The sequence below is a fragment of the Rhinichthys klamathensis genome, unplaced genomic scaffold (assembly GCF_029890125.1).
Source record: "Rhinichthys klamathensis goyatoka isolate OS25496 unplaced genomic scaffold, OSU_Roscu_1.1 h1tg000196l_1, whole genome shotgun sequence".
Lineage (NCBI taxonomy): Eukaryota > Metazoa > Chordata > Actinopteri > Cypriniformes > Leuciscidae > Rhinichthys > Rhinichthys klamathensis.
Window position 1 is genome coordinate 1,668,864 of NW_026606722.1, and position 20,235 is coordinate 1,689,098.

Here is a 20,235-nt window from a genome sequence, read left to right on the forward strand (position 1 = left end):
AAGAATAGGTAGCACTTCCAGTATATGATTCAGAATTCATATTTTCGATAAAAACAAACCCCTGTTTCCTGTAAGCACCCAGCGAGCGACTGCTCAACGACTTTTCTAAATCCGGAGGGGTGAAGCGCCAAACCGACAGCTATAAATCCCCCAAAAGAAGCTCAAACATGATTTACTGTAAACATCATTACGAAATGATATGCTTCTCCCCTTATAAAAATGATCTTATAAAACTTCCGATGTGGATTAAATCAGGAAGAAAGAAAAAAAAATACTATGTTGTATATTATACAATAAATAATAATCCTCATTTAGAGTTCCTATAGAAAGAGTCTGCTGTAAAACTAAATGCCAGCAAACTAAATTATGGCACAGCTTGTTTTCATCAAACGGAAAAAATAAAATAACAGTCGAGCGTTTTATATTGTGATATGGAACGAGTCATGTATCCAGCTGTCCTTGGATGTCCCGTTTTTAGGAGATGTATCATTTCCATCTGGCGTTTCGGTTGGCGTCAGACCGGATTCAGCGTAATATTCCTCGTCCTCATCGAAATAGCCGTTCTCCATCCCGTACGGCCCATCGGCACTGGACACAGCGGAGAGGTCCTGGCAGCTGCCCTTGTACTCCTGGATGGACTCGTGAAGGGACCAGAGCTGACAGAGCAGGGACATGTCCTGCTGCCGCAAACCCACCTGCGCAAACACACACTGGAGTGAGTACTAGAGATCAAAGGGATACTAGAACAAACATTTACTTTGAAATCTACCTGTGGTATTTAGCCAAGTCATATAATGTATATTTTGAGCTTGCATTCCACATCTTGTGTTACCACATTTGTTCTAACATGGTAATGGTTCTAGTCAGCACAGATAAGGTCAGAACATGGGAATTGTGAACTTTGTAAGTGTACAGACAGTTTAATAAGAAGATATTTTAAACATACAGTCAACTTCGCGTATACAGGCAGAAGCCATCTTTGAAATACAGCCTTTACCAGTCGATCTACGAACGCCGATCCAAGTGCGCTGGTGAGATGTGAACGAGCTATAAGTTGTGATAAGGTGAGCGCGAACAGTAGGCTTGGATCGGCGTTCGTAGATCGACTGGTAAAGACTGTATTTCAAAGATGGCTCCTGTCTGTATACGCGAAGTTGACTGTATGTATAAAATATCTTCTTATTAAACTGTCTGGACACTGACAAAGTTCTCAATGCTTCGGTTTGAAGGTAGGGACCCTCATTATGCTACCGTGCTAGTGTGGGGCTATGTTGAGCCTTGTTAGTGGTATTAACAAGCGATTTTTATTTGTCATTACACTATGCCCAATATACTAGCGTTATACTAGCTTTATAGGCTAAACTGTTTTTAGAGATAAAACTATTTACATTCGATAATCATGAAAACAAATCTCAGATAACGGTTGACTAGGTAACAATGTGTAATTAGACCAAAGGTTCATTTTGCGCCGGAGTTCTCCTTTAATGTTCGAACCGAACATTGTTGGATATCACAAAAGTGTTCAAAACATTATTTCAAATCAAACATTTTTAAACATTACGGTCTTGTTCAAAGCAAACATTTTTGGGGCATCGCAGACTATAGTTCCGAACATTCGAATCGAACATTTTGGGCATTAGAGGGAAGTTAAAAACGTACAAACCAAAGTTATTTGTTCATCACAGGTGTAATCGGAACATACGGATCGAGTTCAAAACATTTGAACATTTGGGGCATATGCAAGTTTAGAACCGAACATTTGTGTTCGGCACAGAGACATTTAAATTAAACACAGCTGGGAATCACAGGATGTTCAAAACATTCAAAATATATATATATATATACATATATGTATGTACATTTTTAAAAAACATTTATATCGATAATTTTTGGGCATCACAAGCAAGTTCTGAATGTACGATCCAACCATTCGAATCGAACATGGTTGGAAATGAGTGTTCGAATTGTTAAAGTCAAACATTTTTTCAGGATCACGGTCACGTTCAAAACATTCAAAGAAAACGTTTTTTTGCCATCAATCACAGACTAGTTCCGAACATTCGAAACTGAAAAATCGGAGGAACGTTCAAAGATTTCAAAATGAACATCAAGTTCGTTAACGAACTTTTGACACCATTGGCGTTCCATAAAATGTTCGATTCGCTCCTATGATGTCCAAAACAAGCGGTCTCGAGTCTCACAAGCACTGACAAGTTAAATGAAAGCCTGGAGTCAGAGGAGAACAGCTGTTGCTTATTCCGTACACACTCACCATCTCTTTTCTAAGCAAAGCCAGGGCGGCATCCAGGTTAGCTGGTTTATTCGCCAGGAGACTGTCCGTGTTATTCCTTCCTCGACTCAGGTCGTCCTGAATCATGGTCTTCTTCACATACATCCTCTCCATGTCCCTCCACGAGCCGCCGCTGGAGTTGAGGAGTCCGCTCAGGCTCTTGGGCAGAGGCGGCAGACCCTCAATACAGGCCAGCACACCGCCCGCTGCTCCATTCCCAACCTTACCATTCATACTAACATTCACCAATAACACGCTCTGCTTACAGTCGAGGGTACAGTAAATGCATATGATGGTATTCTTAAAGACCTTTACACCTTGACGTCGAAAAACCCATGTAACAGCCACCGCTCAGAACAACACCTATAATCTGTCGGGCTGGAGTTCGCACTTCCGTTCGCTTTAAAGAGACCCAGCGCAGACTGGGCGTGGCCAATGACGGGGAGGAGGTCAGTGAATATTCATGAGCATTAAGTTCTGATTTAATCTTTTCTTCTTATCAAAGCGCAGCCGGAGCTATGGTGTGGTAACCTACATTTTCATCACATGTATATTGTTTTGGTCAGTGTGGTCGTGTTTTAAAATAATAATAACACACATAAAAAATATATATTCTGTTCTAAAAAAGAGATACTTGTATATTATATTCACTTTAAGAAGTGTTAAAAATAAACATACTTTTATAAATATTTACATTCAATTCACATTCGTATAGCGCTTTTCACAATACACATAATTTCAAAGCAGCTTTACAGAAAATGCAGTCCACATTACACTTTAGAGTGATTTGTTATTATCAGAGGTAACTGTCTAAGTTATCTATTTCAGAAATGTACTTCTACAAAATCAGTTATCTAAAAATGTATTCATTTAAACGATGTAAGGCAGAAACAATGAGCTAACTGAAGTAATGAATACTTGTTTGTTAACAAATGATTATGAGATTTAGAAAAATGTAGCATTGGTGCATGTTGATATAATATAAATGTGTTGCATGCATGTATGCGTGTTATATTCCAATTTAGCGTTGTAATTGTGATTACTGGGTGAAATCCTCTAATGGCAGCTCAGACCTTGGCTTGAAGAACACATGGGCAGGAAATGGCCAGATGAATTGACTGAGGGTGAGGTCAGGGCCGGGATCCCAACACGGAACAAAGGTGTCAGTGGCGGGCAGATGGTGACCGCGATCGGCCACGGATCCGCCCCTCTGACACACACACACACACACACACACACACCCTGCTGCAGCTGGACACAAAGCATTGACATGAGGCAATTACAAAGACAGCATGTGCACACAGACACACAAAGACAGCTCAGATCCTGCTAAACTTCCCTGTCTTCTTTACCAATGAACTGAATATCTACAATCTGGCTGTAACTTGTTATCTGTGTGACTCAGTGAGTTGGGATAAAGATCCGACCAGTGAGCACAAGGTCGTTTTGTCATGTCCAAAAACAACAATGTAAAACAATTAGATAAAAATTAACAATTAGCCAAACAATTCCAAAGTATCCTTTCTTTACCGGTTCTTATGTTGTGCAACACATGAAGTGCCTTACAGTGAATGCTATCACTTTGATTAATTCATTATACATGTACATTATAAATTTTGCCCTAATCATATGTCCTAACGTAATTCAATCATCCTCCAGGAAGTGACACTAATATTGGGTGAGGTAAAACAGCTCAGACACGTGATGGTATTAGCTGATGTGTCAAACTAAAACATTCCATCCTGTTTGACAAAAATACAAAGATTAAATTAACACCTATTTCTAGTGGTTAACCTTTAAAAACCTCATCCATTACTTCGTGAGGCTGCCAATGGGCGGAGCTTGACGTCCAACCACACCTTAACTCTATCCCCAAACCTAATTAAGTTAAGCTCCACCCCTTTGATCCACAGAGGTGGAGCTGGACATGATCAAGCCCCACCCATTCGGCTCTGCACTTATTTCTATCCTGTTAAGTATTTACACAATGACATGTCATTTTAAATAATAATATAGTAATTAATAACTATTAAAATGTCTGAGCTTGACCAGAGCTTATTTTATACGGTTTTGCCGTTTTTCCATTGTTTTTCTATGTAAGTGCACTAAATGGGAGTGTTTGACCGTTGCGCTCGCGTATTTTGCAGCGTCTTGCGCACGACACAGGGTTTTCTAAAAAAGCAGCGCTCAATGCAAAAGTAGTTCAACTTTTAAAAACCAAGACCTTGCTTTTTTTCTGTCTGACTGCTTTTCTATTGTTTTTCTATGTAAACATGTGGTAGATTGACGTCTTTGACCGCTATGTTTGCGTCTTTTGCAGCGTCTCACACAGGACATGTCGTTCTAAATTGCAACGCTGAAGGTCAAATTAGTGCTGTCAAATTGATTAATCGCATCTAACATAAAAGTTTGTATATATATACACAGTATATTATATATTTAGATGTGATTAATCGATTTGACAGCACTAGTTGAAAAATGATCTTGTTTCTTTTCATTCCACTGCTCGTCTCGCGCTTTTTCTCGCTATAAGTGCAGAAAGACACGTTCTTTGTTTTCAAGTGCTCAAGTTTGCGCAACCCACCTGCAGTCCCTCCTGATGACGAAAATTACGCAGTAGGGTAGTACGCGGAGAGTCGCGGACGACCTAAGTATACTTTGGGCTTTAGGGTGTGGGTTAGGGCTTTAGGGTGTGGGTTAGGGGTTTAGGGTGTGGGTCAGGGCTTTAGGGTGTGGGTTAGGGCTTTAGGGTGTGGGTTTAGGGTTAGGGGTTTAGGGTGTGGGTTAGGGGTTTAGGGTGTGGGTTAGGGCTTTAGGGTGTGGGTTAGGGCTTTAGGGTGTGGGTTAGGGGTTAGGGGTTTAGGGTGTGGGTTAGGGGTTTAGGGTGTGGGTTAGGGCTTTAGGGTGTGGGTTAGGGCTTTAGGGTGTGGGTTAGGGCTTTAGGGTGTGGGTTAGGGCTTTAGGGTGTGGGTTAGGGCTTTAGGGTGCGGGTTAGGGCTTTAGGGTGTGGGTTAGAGCTTTAGGGTGTGGGTTAGAGCTTTAGGGTGTGGGTTAGGGGTTTAGGGTGTGGGTTAGGGCTTTAGGGTGTGGGTTAGAGCTTTAGGGTGTGGGTTAGGGGTTTAGGGTGTGGGTTAGGGCTTTAGGGTGTGGGTTAGAGCTTTAGGGTGTGGGTTAGGGCTTTAGGGTGTGGGTTAGGGCTTTAGGGTGTGGGTTAGAGCTTTAGGGTGTGGGTTAGGGCTTTAGGGTGTGGGTTAGAGCTTTAGGGTGTGGGTTAGGGCTTTAGGGTGTGGGTTAGAGCTTTAGGGTGTGGGTTAGAGCTTTATGCTACGTTCACACCGGACGCGAATAGCGCGTCAAATTCGCGCCTACCGCGTCTAGTTATACGCTTGACCACTTTGAATCCATTCGCACGTAAATTGACGCGCGTAAAAAACAAAACTTTGAAGCGAAATTTACGCGCGTCAGAATCGAAACCCGTTGGCGGCCATCTTTTTTTATGTTGATCGAGCATTCATCGAGAGAGTCACCGCTCTGTATTTGCTCTGAATAGCATATATTCTGAATACGAGAGCAGAACGGCGGCGTAGGGGTCATCGTCGCCGTATTTGTGTCCACCAGACCCTTCAAAGGCGAACCCAGTGTGGCGAGTTTCACCATTTGCTCGCTCCAGGAGCTGCGCCTGGATGACGGCCGCTGTCAGCGGTACTTCCGCCTGTCCCGCGCCCAGCTTGATGACCTGTTGTCCCGCATCGGAGCGAGGATCACCCTCGCCCTCATCCACCTAATCTGTCATTTATTTTTGTTTTGATGATAAATGGAGCCAGCCTCCAAAAGTGATTAATCTGTCCTGTGATTTTTCTCTCTCTCACACACATCACTGTCCAGACACGAATGTTGGTTGTCTTTACATTATAATAATATTTCATATAGGCCTAATCTAGATATGGAATAAATAGCATTCAATACAAAATGAAAATGTCTCTTAGGCCTATATTGAAATCAAGTTTTATGTGATAAAATATTTGCTTTGTTGTGTATTAGAACTACATTAGAACCACCGTCAAATTACAAAATAATTTATTGAAGCATCCAGATACTTCACCACGTGACAGCAGCAAGCAGCTAGGCTCCTGATTGGTTAACGCGGCGCGAATTGACGCAGAAGTTCAGATTTTTCAACTCGGGCGGCAGACGCGTGAATGCACAAAATGCACCATTCGCGCATAACGCGCGAATGAGGCGTATTCGCGTCTACCGCGCCGCACTCTACGCCTCATTCGCGCCGCAGGAATTTTTTACGCGCATAACGCGTCTTTGCATTGACTTAACATTGAAATCACTCGCGCCTGACGCGCTATTCGCGTCCGGTGTGAACGTAGCATTAGGGTGTGGGTTAGAGCTTTAGGGTGTGGGTTAGGGCTTTAGGGTGTGGGTTAGGGCTTTAGGGTGTGGGTTAGAGCTTTAGGGTGTGGGTTAGAGCTTTAGGGTGTGGGTTAGGGCTTTAGGGTGTGGGTTAGGGCTTTAGGGTGTGGGTTAGAGCTTTAGGGTGTGGGTTAGGGCTTTAGGGTGTGGGTTAGGGCTTTAGGGTGTGGGTTAGGGCTTTAGGGTGTGGGTTAGAGCTTTAGGGTGTGGGTTAGGGCTTTAGGGTGTGGGTTAGGGCTTTAGGGTGTGGGTTAGAGCTTTAGGGTGTGGGCTAGAGCTTTAGGGTGTGGGTTAGGGCTTTAGGGAGCGGGTTAGGGCTTTAGGGTGTGGGTTAGGGCTTTAGGGTGTGGGTTAGGGCTTTAGGGTGTGGGTTAGAGCTTTAGGGTGTGGGTTAGAGCTTTAGGGTGTGGGTTAGGGGTTTAGGGTGTGGGTTAGGGCTTTAGGGTGTGGGTTAGAGCTTTAGGGTGTGGGTTAGGGCTTTAGGGTGTGGATTAGGGCTTTAGGGTGTGGGTTAGGGCTTTAGGGTGTGGGTTAGAGCTTTAGGGTGTGGGTTAGAGCTTTAGGGTGTGGGTTAGGGCTTTAGGGTGTGGGTTAGGGCTTTAGGGTGTGTGTTAGGGGGTTGTTTCTGTTGTAGCAATTCACCTTTCAGCACACCGCCCATTACTCCGACCTACAGCTACCAAACTTGTTTTTTTTAACAGAGTTCAAAAGGTACCAGAATTGTCCATATGTAAAATTAGGTATGAATGAAAAAAAAATACCACCTAGAGGGTTTCAAGAAGACAAAGGGATACCAAATTAATTAATCGAACATTTATTTCAACAAAAAAGTTAACAAAGGCAACAGTCAAACATAAATCAGGCACGATTTTAAGGTATAAAACACGATAGAAAAATCCACTTAACATTTTAATAACGAAACATTTAAAACACACAAACATTTGAAACCACCTAAAGGGATAGTTCCACCCACAAATGTTGTCATTTACTCACCCTCATGTTGTTCCCCGTCTGAGTGTTTCTCTTCTGTAGAACACAAAATATATTTTGAAGAATGTTGGTAACCAGACAGTTGACGTTAGCCATTGACTTCCATTATATATATTTTTTTCCAACTATAGAAGTCAATGGCTACCGTCAACTGTTTGGTTACCAAAATTCTTCAAAAATAGTAAGAAGAAAGTAACTCATACAGGTTCGGAACAACACAAGGGTGAGTAAATGATGACACAATTTTCATTTTTGGGTGGAACTATCCCTTTAATAAAATTCTAAATTTTTTATTAAAACAGAGTATGAATCAATATAAAACCCCTTTTTTAAACAAAACGTCTGGTCTTAAATTGGCCAACAGTAAATTGTGCAAAGTTTTCAGTCCCAACAGAGAATGATACATCATCAGAACCTGTAGTGCATGTTAAAACCACATGCACACATTATAAGTTACGTCACTGCCTGGAGCATGACAAACACTAAACAAATCACTGCGTCATGCAGGTAAATCAATATTATGTGCTTGGGCCTATAAGTGAACCACGCCAAAACTAGGTGTTCTAGGTGTAACATGAGCAGCGTGACCTCGTCATCAGCCATTGTTTACCAAGGCGGGTCGCTGGATTTGAAACACAACAGTACATCATGACTCTTATCACATGATGTTATCCTGCATGCCTTGATATTCACATCTGGGTGGGGTTCATTTTTTGAATGTGTGCATTCCTCTAAGGCACAAAGCATATGCGAAATTATTATGCAGAAGGCGGCACAAGCTCCGCCCCCACTCACGGGACAACCTAACAGAGCTGTTATTGATGACACCGAGATGAAAACGACCTTGCAAAGCCTGATCCGGCAGAAAAGCTAAGCGCATCTAAATCCCACAGCGGACAGCCAACACGAGCGAAATCCAGTACTGCTGAATCGACATGAACCGCGGACATCAACCCACACAAGGACAGTGACGTCTCTTCAAACAAACTCACTCGGTTTCAACTAAGCTGTCAATCGGTGCTGCTGACCACACCAAACATTCTTCTCATGATGCAAAGAATCTTTTTTTTTACAAAATTGAGGTAGAATAAGTCAGTAATTGGAGAAATACAAAAGGAAATGTGGTACTTTTTTGTGGGCTATTGTGCTACCAACGACTTCTAAATGTATTTTAAGAGCTGTGACTTACAAAGTTATCGCATTGGAAGTAATATTTCTCACCACTATAATATTAAATATGTAATCTTTCCATTTACAGCTATACCTAAGTTTTGAGCACAGGAATCCCATAGAAAACACCTCTCCTAGCTTTAGTAAAGCCCTATGGCCTGTACTTGATGTTTTCAGAGATTACAACAGACAGGAATCTAAATGTTCATTGATTGCAGACTCGGGTACTTTGATGTGGCACACAGGGCAGTGGACAGTGATGTGGACTGGAGGATTGTTTGGAACGGCGTCTCCGACCTCCTCTCTCTGCTGCACTGCGGACGTGGCGGACTCACCGACTGTCCGCTGGAAGAAATCAAAGACATGTTCGGAGATATGCTCTTCCCGTGATCTTTTCTTGGCTCCTGAAGGCGTAGTCCCTGATGTCCGGGGGCTGCCAATGTTTCTAGGGCTCGGGAAGTTGGATTCAGGCTTTCCGGAGTGCTTGGAACCGGACCCTGAAGTAGTTGAAGTGTGTGAACTTTGGGGAGATCCAGTGTTTCGGAATCCTGAGCTTGCAGCATCTGACCCTAGTTTTTGGTTACTTTCGAAGAGCTTAGAAACGTAACCTGGTGTGCTAGTTGCAGACTTTTGGTTACTTTCGAAGAGCTTAGAAACGTAACCTGGTGTGCTAGTTGCAGACTTTTGGTTACTTTCGAAGAGCTTAGAAACGTAACCTGGTGTGCTAGTTGCAGACTTTTGGTTACTTTCGAAGAGCTTAGAAACGTAACCTGGTGTGCTAGTTGCAGACTTTTGGTTACTTTCGAAGAGCTTAGAAACGTAACCTGGTGTGCTAGTTGCAGACTTTTGGTTACTTTCGAAGAGCTTAGAAACGTAACCTGGTGTGCTAGTTGCAGACTTTTGGTTACTTTCGAAGAGCTTAGAAACGTAACCTGGTGTGCTAGTTGCAGACTTTTGGTTACTTTCGAAGAGCTTAGAAACGTAACCTGGTGTGCTAATTGCAGACTTTTGGTTACTTTCGAAGAGCTTAGAAACGTAACCTGGTGTGCTAGTTGCAGACTTTTGGTTACTTTCGAAGAGCTTAGAAACGTAACCTGGTGTGCTAGTTGCAGACTTTTGGTTACTTTCGAAGAGCTTAGAAACGTAACCTGGTGTGCTAGTTGCAGACTTTTGGTTACTTTCGAAGAGCTTAGAAACGTAACCTGGTGTGCTAGTTGCAGACTTTTGGTTACTTTCGAAGAGCTTAGAAACGTAACCTGGTGTGCTAGTTGCAGACTTTTGAGGGCTTCCGAAAGCTTTCGACTTTGAATCTGGGATTTCCGTTTTAGCAGTGCTTCCAAAATATTTGGAGAGATACGACTCTATAGAGTCAAGCTTTGGCCCTGTGGTGGTGGATGAATGATGGTTATTGATCAGGCTTGTTTTCCCAAAAGGTTTTGTGTCTAAGGCACTAGATGAAGATGCTCCATTACATTTGTCAGGGTTTGCTGTCGTGGCATCTGTGGCAGGCTTGGAGGAACCGGCAGCACTGGCTGCTCTCTCCGGAGATTTGAGGACTATGGCCTGGAAGAGATCTTGCACTGACCTCTGCTTGCCTCTTAAGTCTTTGCCTTTGGAAATCCTCACAGGTGATCCGTTGACGTTGATAAAGGCATTAGTGTTGCTAACAGACTTTCTGCGGGGAACATTCGATGCACCTTTGCTGACTCTTTTGGGCAAGTTTGTCTCAATGGGCCATAGTCTTGGAAGGAGCGGAGAGTCAGGGGGAGAGACCAGAGGTTCAGGTTGCGCTTTAGGAGGACTCTGACTCGGCTTGTTTGTGGAAGTCTGCGTGTTCCCTCCAAGAATAAACCCTCTCCCACTGAATGGAATGACATTTCTGATGTCTTGTAAGCCAGTGCCTGAAACACAATACATGCAATTTAATTGTCCAGAAAATCATACAATGTAGCACTATCAAAACAATGATCTTTTGTTTTCTGAGCCATCACTGGCTCAACCAATGTCATAAGTGACGGATCGACGGAATTGTGAACAAATAAACGAACTGTGAATCATCAGTGTTGGAGTCGGCCATTTTATTAGAACCAGGAAGTTATTACATTGGGGTAGGACCATCTGTAAGTTTGACCAAACTTTTTAGGAAACCTGAGGAGCGTTCCCGGCATGTAGGAATTAGTGCAATTACAAGATTCTGACTTGTTAAAAGCATTCATGTCCTCGTAGAGCTTGTAAGTTCAACTTATAAACTTGTACCACATGACCGCTGCAACATCACGTAGAAACACTGTAGTAAAATGTAGTTAAGCAATTGATCTATATTTATGATGATGGATCAGTGAGTTAAAATACCTTTGTTTAATAATTAGGAATTAAGGCTCAGGTATCCTTAAAGGTGCAGTCTGTAAGAACGACAACTAGTGGTCAAAAGCGGCGTTTCTCCCGCCACCTGCTCCTCAGACTGGACGGCGCTCACGCGGGTTGCCAGTTTAAGCACACGCAACAGGAACGAGCGCAATGGAGAATGAAAATTGGCAAATTGGCAACGTGCAGTATCACAGACCGAAACAAAAACAAACATTCCAGCCTGGAAACACACATTTCAAAGTAAAATAACTGGCTGCTGTAGAAGTGTTTTTCAGAGAAAGGAGTATCTGAACTTAGCATGTTTCCTCAATATATGCAAACATATTATGGTATTTTTATGCTTTAGTAGAGTGAAAAGTTACATACTTTAATGTTCTTTGTTCCACTCTGTATGGCGCAATTTAATACATTTTGACATCAAATTTTGATTTAGTTTTAGTCATAGTCTTTTGGCTAAAATGCCAAGTAGTGTCAATGTAAATGTAGCTATTGTGATTGAATCTCTACATTTCCATTTCATTCTTATTCATTGATGAAAAGGTCAAGGGATTTTACTCAATTCAACACAGATTAATTTTTCCAATTATAGTGTTGCCATAGAGTACCATACTATATTTGAACCTATTTTGAATCCTATTTGAAAAATCATTATTCTAGCAGAAGTGGTATAGAAAGTTCAGACCTTATTTTTATTTTTATGTTTTCTATTTAGCATTACCTAGTCTAATTTGCTTTTCAGTGTTATTTTTAAAACTATGCACATTTGTATGAATAAAAGTCAATTTATACATCGTTTAATAATGTGGTAATAGCGAATGGATCACCTGTTGTGCTGCTGGGAGGCTTTGAACTCTTGGAAATCTCATTGGAAGGATTTTTGTCTTTCTTTTTGTCGCCTTTGCCTGTTTTCCCATAAGTCTCTGGCTCTTTGATTTTGGTGTATGTTCCACCGCAGGTCCTTTGGTGCTCAGTCCACCAGAGATCTCTGGCCGAGGGAGGTCTGTTCATCGCACGCTTCACGTAGCCAAAGAACGGTTTGCGATTCTGACAGGGTCCGTTACAGCGCCACCAGTGCTGCCGGTACACATCAACCTCATCGTGAAACGAGTGATATATCTGTGAAAAGAAAAGCAATACACAGAGATTGGTGTCATAATGTTCTGCTAGTTAAGTCATGACGTATAGAAAACTGTTTCCGGGTCCAAACCTCTTCTCCATTTCAAGTGAGAATACTTTCTCAACAATCATTTATGAGCACTATTCATTTATAGTAGATCTATAAGCTAAGTTTACATTACTCCACAGTAGACAACAGAGACTTGGCCTGTTTCTACACAACCAAACACTCCTGGAGGGGCAAGATTATATAATCTTCCAGCTGTTCTTCAGGATTCTTCAGTGAGCGCAGGCCGTGACTCGCTGACGCTGTGGAGTGTGGAGTGACTCGCTGACGCTGTGGAGTGTGGAGTGACTCGCTGTGGAGTGTGGAGTGACTCGCTGACGCTGTGGAGTGTGGAGTGACTCACTGACGCTGTGGAGTGTGGAGTGACTCGCTGACGCTGTGGAGTGTGGAGTGACTCGCTGTGGAGTGTGGAGTGACTCGCTGACGCTGTGGAGTGTGAAGTGACTCGCTGTGGAGTGTGGAGTGACTTCGCTGACGCTGTGGAGTGTGGAGTGACTCACTGTGGAGTGTGGAGTGACTCACTGACGCTGTGGAGTGTGGAGTGACTCGCTGTGGAGTGTGGAGTGACTCGCTGACGCTGTGGAGTGTGAAGTGACTCGCTGTGGAGTGTGGAGTGACTCACTGACGCTGTGGAGTGTGGAGTGACTCGCTGTGGAGTGTGGAGTGACTCGCTGACGCTGTGGAGTGTGAAGTGACTCGCTGTGGAGTGTGGAGTGACTCACTGACGCTGTGGAGTGTGGAGTGACTCGCTGTGGAGTGTGGAGTGACTCGCTGACGCTGTGGAGTGTGAAGTGACTCGCTGTGGAGTGTGGAGTGACTTCGCTGACGCTGTGGAGTGTGGAGTGACTCGCTGTGGAGTGTGGAGTGACTTCGCTGACGCTGTGGAGTGTGGAGTGACTCGCTGTGGAGTGTGGAGTGACTCGCTGACGCTGTGGAGTGTGGAGTGACTCGCTGTGGAGTGTGGAGTGACTCGCTGACGCTGTGGAGTGTGGAGTGACTCGCTGTGGAGTGTGGAGTGACTCGCTGTGGAGTGTGGAGTGACTCGCTGTGGAGTGTGGAGTGACTCGCTGTGGAGTGTGGAGTGACTCGCTGACGCTGTGGAGTGTGGAGTGACTCGCTGACGCTGTGGAGTGTGGAGTGACTCGCTGTGGAGTGTGGAGTGACTCGCTGTGGAGTGTGGAGTGACTCGCTGACGCTGTGGAGTGTGGAGTGACTCGCTGTGGAGTGTGGAGTGACTCGCTGTGGAGTGTGGAGTGACTCGCTGTGGAGTGTGGAGTGACTCGCTGACGCTGTGGAGTGTGGAGTGACTCGCTGTGGAGTGTGGAGTGACTCGCTGTGGAGTGTGGAGTGACTCGCTGACGCTGTGGAGTGTGGAGTGACTCACTGACGCTGTGGAGTGTGGAGTGACTCGCTGTGGAGTGTGGAGTGACTCGCTGTGGAGTGACTCGCTGTGGAGTGTGGAGTGACTCACTGACGCTGTGGAGTGTGGAGTGACTCGCTGTGGAGTGTGGAGTGACTCGCTGACGCTGTGGAGTGTGGAGTGACTCGCTGTGGAGTGTGGAGTGACTCACTGACGCTGTGGAGTGTGGAGTGACTCGCTGTGGAGTGTGGAGTGACTCGCTGACGCTGTGGAGTGTGGAGTGACTCGCTGTGGAGTGTGGAGTGACTCGCTGACGCTGTGGAGTGTGGAGTGACTCGCTGTGGAGTGTGGAGTGACTCGCTGACGCTGTGGAGTGTGGAGTGACTCGCTGTGGAGTGTGGAGTGACTCGCTGTGGAGTGTGGAGTGACTCGCTGTGGAGTGTGGAGTGACTCGCTGACGCTGTGGAGTGTGGAGTGACTCGCTGTGGAGTGTGGAGTGGCTCGCTGTGGAGTGTGGAGTGACTCGCTGACGCTGTGGAGTGTGGAGTGACTCGCTGTGGAGTGTGGAGTGACTCGCTGTGGAGTGTGGAGTGACTCGCTGTGGAGTGTGGAGTGACTCGCTGACGCTGTGGAGTGTGGAGTGACTCGCTGTGGAGTGTGGAGTGACTCGCTGTGGAGTGTGGAGTGACTCGCTGTGGAGTGTGGAGTGACTCGCTGTGGAGTGTGGAGTGACTCGCTGTGGAGTGTGGAGTGACTCGCTGTGGAGTGTGGAGTGACTCGCTGACGCTGTGGAGTGTGGAGTGACTCGCTGTGGAGTGTGGAGTGACTCGCTGTGGAGTGTGGAGTGACTCGCTGACGCTGTGGAGTGTGGAGTGACTCGCTGTGGAGTGTGGAGTGACTCGCTGTGGAGTGTGGAGTGACTCGCTGTGGAGTGTGGAGTGACTCGCTGTGGAGTGTGGAGTGACTCGCTGTGGAGTGTGGAGTGACTCGCTGTGGAGTGTGGAGTGACTCGCTGTGGAGTGTGGAGTGACTCGCTGACGCTGTGGAGTGTGGAGTGACTCGCTGTGGAGTGTGGAGTGACTCGCTGTGGAGTGTGGAGTGACTCGCTGTGGAGTGTGGAGTGACTCGCTGTGGAGTGACTCGCTGTGGAGTGACTCGCTGACGCGAGGCAGAGCGACTGCCGGTCTTCCGTTGCTGCTCAGACTGTGTTTCCGGTAACAACAACAAGATGGCCACAAAAGAAATCAAAAAAGACATTGAGGAGTTAAAAGCAGCCATGAATATGATGGGTGAAGAACTGGCGACTATAGCCAAGCAACAGCGTACTATTTTAAATCTCATGAATGAAATCACAGAACTTAAGAAGCGAAATGAGGAACAGCAGAACAAGGTTAACTTCTTGGAAGCTCGCGTATCAGACCTGGAGCAGTATACGCGAATGAACGACGTTTTGATAACTGGATTGAAGATTAAGCCACGGTCTTACGCTCATGCTGTGAATAGAGAGATACAAGACGAGAGCGCGGACCGTGATGATTCAGCTGAGGCTCAGGTAACAGCCTTCCTCCATGGTAAAAATATATCTATAAAAAATATATCTAAGTTTACATTACAGTCTTCAGGCTCATGACATCTCCAATATTTTAACAATTCATAAAAGATGAATCACTGTTTGGTCAACTGAGATTTTTGGTATAGAGATAAAGGTTAGATCACCGTGAGTGTATATCGGCACCGTTTGTTGTTTGCTTTTGGGATCTGATAGAGCATTTGGACCCGGAAACTGACACGTGACGTCAGACTTAACAACTGGATATTGTTTAATAATCTGATCTGTTCACAGTCTTACAGTGATTTTGGTGCCGCTTGCTTGGTTGATTCTGTCCATGTGTTTGCAGAACTCTGGTCCGTGGCCATCTCGATCTCTGTTGTTTTGAGTCACAAAGAGAAGAGCGTGGATCATCTCATGAAGAAGAGTCTGTTGAAAGAAACACTAACATTAAAATCAAGCTGCAACTGATCATGAAATACATTTAGGGCACTTAATTTTTCAATTTTCCTCACATAAATGTATAAGGTGGAACATGTTATTAGATTAATGATATAGATTACAAAAATAAGAGTTTATTGAACCTTAACACAAAATATAAAAAAAAAGGTATGCATATGTGTTTTATGTTGAGTATCACATTTGATACAATATGGCTTTTATGACTCATACCCAGACAGCAACATAGTGTCAGCCCAGATCCGGCCCACATCTGGTATGTGTGGAATCCACGTGTACCAGATGTGGGCCGGATCTGGGCCGACACCATGTTGCTGTCTGGGTATAATATGATATAGCTAGTGAGAATACTGAATTCACACTCGACTCGAGGAAAATAATACCTCAATTTTATTCAGAGGCTCAAACTAAGCAAAAATGTTCAATTTGTCATTTATATGGTCAAAAAGTAAGATGAAATTATGAAAGCTTGTAAGGTAAATAGATGAGATTTTTATAACTGAATGGCAGAATACTTGCATAAAATGCATATAAATATCAGTTGTCACTCTTTATCTCCCAATACCATAAAAGATTATATTTAAATGCTTAGTTTTAAAGTCAAAGCTCTTAAAGGGATAGTTCACTTTGAAATAAATTTTTGATATGTTTTAGCTTACCTCAAGGGCATCCAAGATGTAGGTGTCTTTGTTTCCGCAGAAGTTTTAATTTTGATATTTTTAGGTCAAACTTTTCTTGTCTGTCAGTCATATAATGCAGGTCTATGGTCACCACCTCAATGAGCATGCACAGAGAAGTCCAAATTAAATATTATTTAATGACTCGTAAATGTAAGTACACACGAAACGAGCGGTTGTAAACACAGCCAGGTCCAAGTGATCTGAGGGCGCGGGCGCTTCGGTCTGTGCGTTACAAGAGGTAAAAACGATATAAATACTGTTCGTTTTCTCACACAAACCGCTCGTTTCGTGTCTTAGGCCATCAGTGTGTACTTACATTTACGAGTCATTAAATCATGTTTAATTTGGACTTCTCTGTGTATGCTCTTTGAGGTGGTGACCATAGACCTGCATTATATGACTGACAGACAAGAACAGTTTGACCTAAACATATCAAAATTGAAACTTCTGCGGAAACAAAGACACCTACATCTTGGATGCCCTTGAGGTAAGCTAAAACATATCAAAAATTTATTTGAAAGTGAACTATCCCTTTAAGGTTTTTTATTTTTATTTTTTTACATTTTCACATGATTTTTTAATACATATATATATATATATATATATATGGATAATCAAGTAATCGAAGTTGCGTAATCCAGTTAATATTCATCTTGAAATATTATGATTACAATATTGAAGTTATTCTTTACGTTATTTTATAAATATCATTAAATATTAAATTTCACAGCACAAAGACTTGAAGGTGGACATTTTTTCACTAAATCTTTTCTTGGTCTATTAAATTTGCTTTAGGGATTTGAGTGTGGGGACAGTTTATTTATTGAGATCTTTAGTCTTGTGTGTCTGGCACCTTGAAGATCGTGAGTGCGGTGTAACTCCTTCAAAACAATATGGGCCCTATCTTGCACCAGGCGCAAATGACTTTGTACACTGACGCATGTATCATTCCTATTTTGCACCCGCGCAAAGCGGACTTTTCCCTCCACAGACACACGTCGGTTAACTAAGAAATACACTTGCGCTCCCCGGGGCGGTTCAGCGCAAAGAGGAGGCGTGTTCCGGCGCAAACTTTCCCTCATGCTATTTTGCTGTTCTATAAAACAATTGCGCCACTGACCAGAAAAAAACTAGTCTAAAGTCAGTGGCGCGTTGCGCGTTGTTCATTATGCTATTTTAAGCGCACATGCTTGGCCATAATCAATGTAGCGTGTGCACAACGCGCATACACTTTGATTCTCTCATCTAAGCAGCAGTTTTCATTTTTGCAAATCATACATTATTACGATAGATAGATAGATAGATAGATAGATAGATAGACAGATAGATAGATAGACAATTTATTATAAAAACATACATGTAACTTACACATTTACCCAAATTATCATACGCTTGTTTAACAGAAGTTAATTTGGGTGGGTTTCTCCATCCCCAATGTCACTTCTCTGTGTTTTACGGCCCTGACGAGAACGTTGCTCTCCTCGGCTGTGAACCGCTCCTGGCGCGCGCCTGGCAAATCCGCCGTTATAATAGGAATCCGCTTTAGAACAAGCGCGCCTGCTCTTAAAGGGAATGTGAGATGACGCTCTGATTGGTTTATTTCACGTTACGCCCAAACCACACCTATGAATAATGAAGCTACTTCAGACCAACCCCTTTTAGATTTGCGCCAGGCGCAAGAGGCATTTATCCCGCTGGGAAAATAACAACAGCGCCGGGATCCGCCCACAAAGTTACTTGCGCTTTACGCTTTGACACTTGCGTTTCAGATCGTTAAAATAGGGCCCTAAATCTTTGCTAAAAGGTCTTTTTCTTGCTGAAAAGTATAAACTATCAATCGGATGACATTTGTCTGGGTTTGCCAGTAAAGTAAAGTTTAGATGTTTTTAGAAAACAAACATCGAAACATAGAAAAGTACGATAGAGTAGGATTAGGTTAAGGAATTTTCATTTTGACTTTAAAAGTAAAGAAAGTCACATTTAACCAACCTGTACGAGATCTTTGCGGGGTCTGAGCTTCAGGAGAGGTTCACTGAGTCGAATAGAACACAAGCCTCCTCTTCCCTCATAAGAGCAGACACCAGCACACCTGAGGGAATCAGACATTAGACAGTGATTACACAAGTCAAAGTCATCTATCTATCTATATCTTTCTATCTGTCTGTCTTTCTATCTGTCTACCTATCTATCTATCTGTCTGTCTTCTGTATTTCTATCTATCCATCTATCTAGCTGTCTGTCAATCTATCCATCTATCTAGCTGTCTGTCTATCTATCCATCTATCTATATCTATCTATCTGTCTGTCTCCTGTATTTCTATCTATCTAGCTGTCTGTCTTTCTATCTAGCTGTCTTTCTATCTATCTATCTTTATACCTATCTATCTATCTTTATACCTATATGGCTGTCTATCTATCCATCGTCTGTCTATCTATATATCTATCTGTCAATCTATATATCTGTCTGTCTATCTATCTATATGTATATATCTATATGTCTGTCTTTCTATCTGTCTATCTATATATATATATATATGTCTGTCTGTCTATTTATTTGTTTAGCTGAGCATTAGACAGAATCCTGTCCGTTGGGTTTGTGACTCTTACAGTGTCATCCTCGGGCTCCACTTCACTTCCACCCCGCTGAGTTTCCCCCAGAAGAACCTGTCGTTAAACTGCAGGAACATGGCTCTCACGTCCGGACTGGGGTCCAGCGTCTCCCACGACTCGTCCACGATGGACAGCGGTCTCTCAGGTCTGGGTCCGGGCTGAGAGAAGGGCATCACACCAGAGGAGTCGATCTTACGCTTTTTACTGGACGGACAGTCTTCATCACTCCATCCAGCAGCCGATGTCTCCTGATCAAACTGCTCTTGCAAACGAAGAGCGAGTAAAAAGTCGTCATCCTCCATCTTCAGTCTTCTTTAGTGCGAATAACGTTAGATCAACTGGATGACAACATCAACCAGCACAAAAACTCCACATTAACATTATAACATTAATCACGACCAACGAAACTCCCACCTCATACATTAAAGGGTTTAATATAAAGTTCGGGCTAATCGAAGGTGTTCATGAATGTGACGATACTGATTAACGTCTCGATTTATTTGAAGGAAACTGTCAGAGCATTTCCACTAGAGACCTTTGAAAAAATAATTGTTGGCCAACCAGAAAGTCAAACAGTGTATTGGGATGCTGGGAAATGTATTTCTATTTTTAAATTTGATAATATACATGAACAGCGAAACACAGGGGATATGTGGATATTACACCGTGCAATGCCCAAAAAGAAAAAAATAGAGTTACAAAAATAGTATAAAAAATAAAAACGTCTATGGCTGTATTACGTGTTTCTTGCGTAAAATGTTGACCGATCAAAACAGTTGCACGGAGTTGATGTAGCTGCTAAACAAATAGTAGAATTAGTATTTTGATATATAATTATTCTACCCGATTTTAAAGTTTGCAAATATTTTCCTTATCAACACGGGGTAATTTATTCATTCTACTCTGTTAGAAACACTTCCTACAAAGGAGGGGGTGCATATTTTTGGGCTTGCTGTTTTACTCAAATTGGCACAATGGCATATTTAAACATCTATAGATGCTCTATATTTGTGAGCTATGTTTGTAATAAAGTGTATGAAATAAAACATATGTGAATATGTCTGTTTTTTAATCACACTATTTATTTGTTAAATCTCATTATAGGGATATTACCATGGACAACAACAACAACAAAATGCATGTAAAATACACCGA

At 43.1% G+C, this 20,235-nt stretch overlaps 2 protein-coding genes across 2 annotated transcripts; both read right to left on the minus strand.

Annotated features, from left to right (window-relative positions):
* Window positions 1-359: 359 nt before the first annotated feature.
* Window positions 360-2,701, minus strand: fam89a (family with sequence similarity 89 member A). The gene is made up of 2 exons (XM_056262670.1): window positions 2,273-2,701; window positions 360-695 (listed from the first exon to the last, which is right to left on the minus strand). The coding sequence occupies exons 1-2, from the start codon at window positions 2,522-2,524 to the stop codon at window positions 420-422; spliced, it is 528 nt and encodes a 175-aa protein (XP_056118645.1). The 5' UTR covers window positions 2,525-2,701; the 3' UTR covers window positions 360-419.
* A 5,660-nt stretch (window positions 2,702-8,361) lies between these two features.
* On the minus strand, window positions 8,362-19,632 carry sprtn (SprT-like N-terminal domain). The gene is made up of 5 exons (XM_056262645.1): window positions 19,078-19,632; window positions 18,460-18,559; window positions 15,632-15,760; window positions 12,064-12,355; window positions 8,362-10,773 (listed from the first exon to the last, which is right to left on the minus strand). The coding sequence occupies exons 1-5, from the start codon at window positions 19,380-19,382 to the stop codon at window positions 9,053-9,055; spliced, it is 2,547 nt and encodes an 848-aa protein (XP_056118620.1). The 5' UTR covers window positions 19,383-19,632; the 3' UTR covers window positions 8,362-9,052.
* Window positions 19,633-20,235: the final 603 nt, after the last annotated feature.

Excerpts from the sequence above, each read along its gene's own strand:
- fam89a (XM_056262670.1), bottom strand. The coding sequence starts at position 2,524 with ATGAATGGTAAGGTTGGGAATGGAGCAGCGGGCGGTGTGCTGGCCTGT. Across the intron at positions 696-2,272 it reads CTTTGCTTAGAAAAGAGATG|GTGGGTTTGCGGCAGCAGGA; the intron begins GTGAGTGTGTAC and ends GTGTTTGCGCAG.
- sprtn (XM_056262645.1), bottom strand. The coding sequence starts at position 19,382 with ATGGAGGATGACGACTTTTTACTCGCTCTTCGTTTGCAAGAGCAGTTT. Across the intron at positions 12,356-15,631 it reads CAAGCGGCACCAAAATCACT|ATATATCACTCGTTTCACGA; the intron begins GTAAGACTGTGA and ends TTCTTTTCACAG. Across the intron at positions 10,774-12,063 it reads GCCTCCCAGCAGCACAACAG|GCACTGGCTTACAAGACATC; the intron begins GTGATCCATTCG and ends ATTGTGTTTCAG.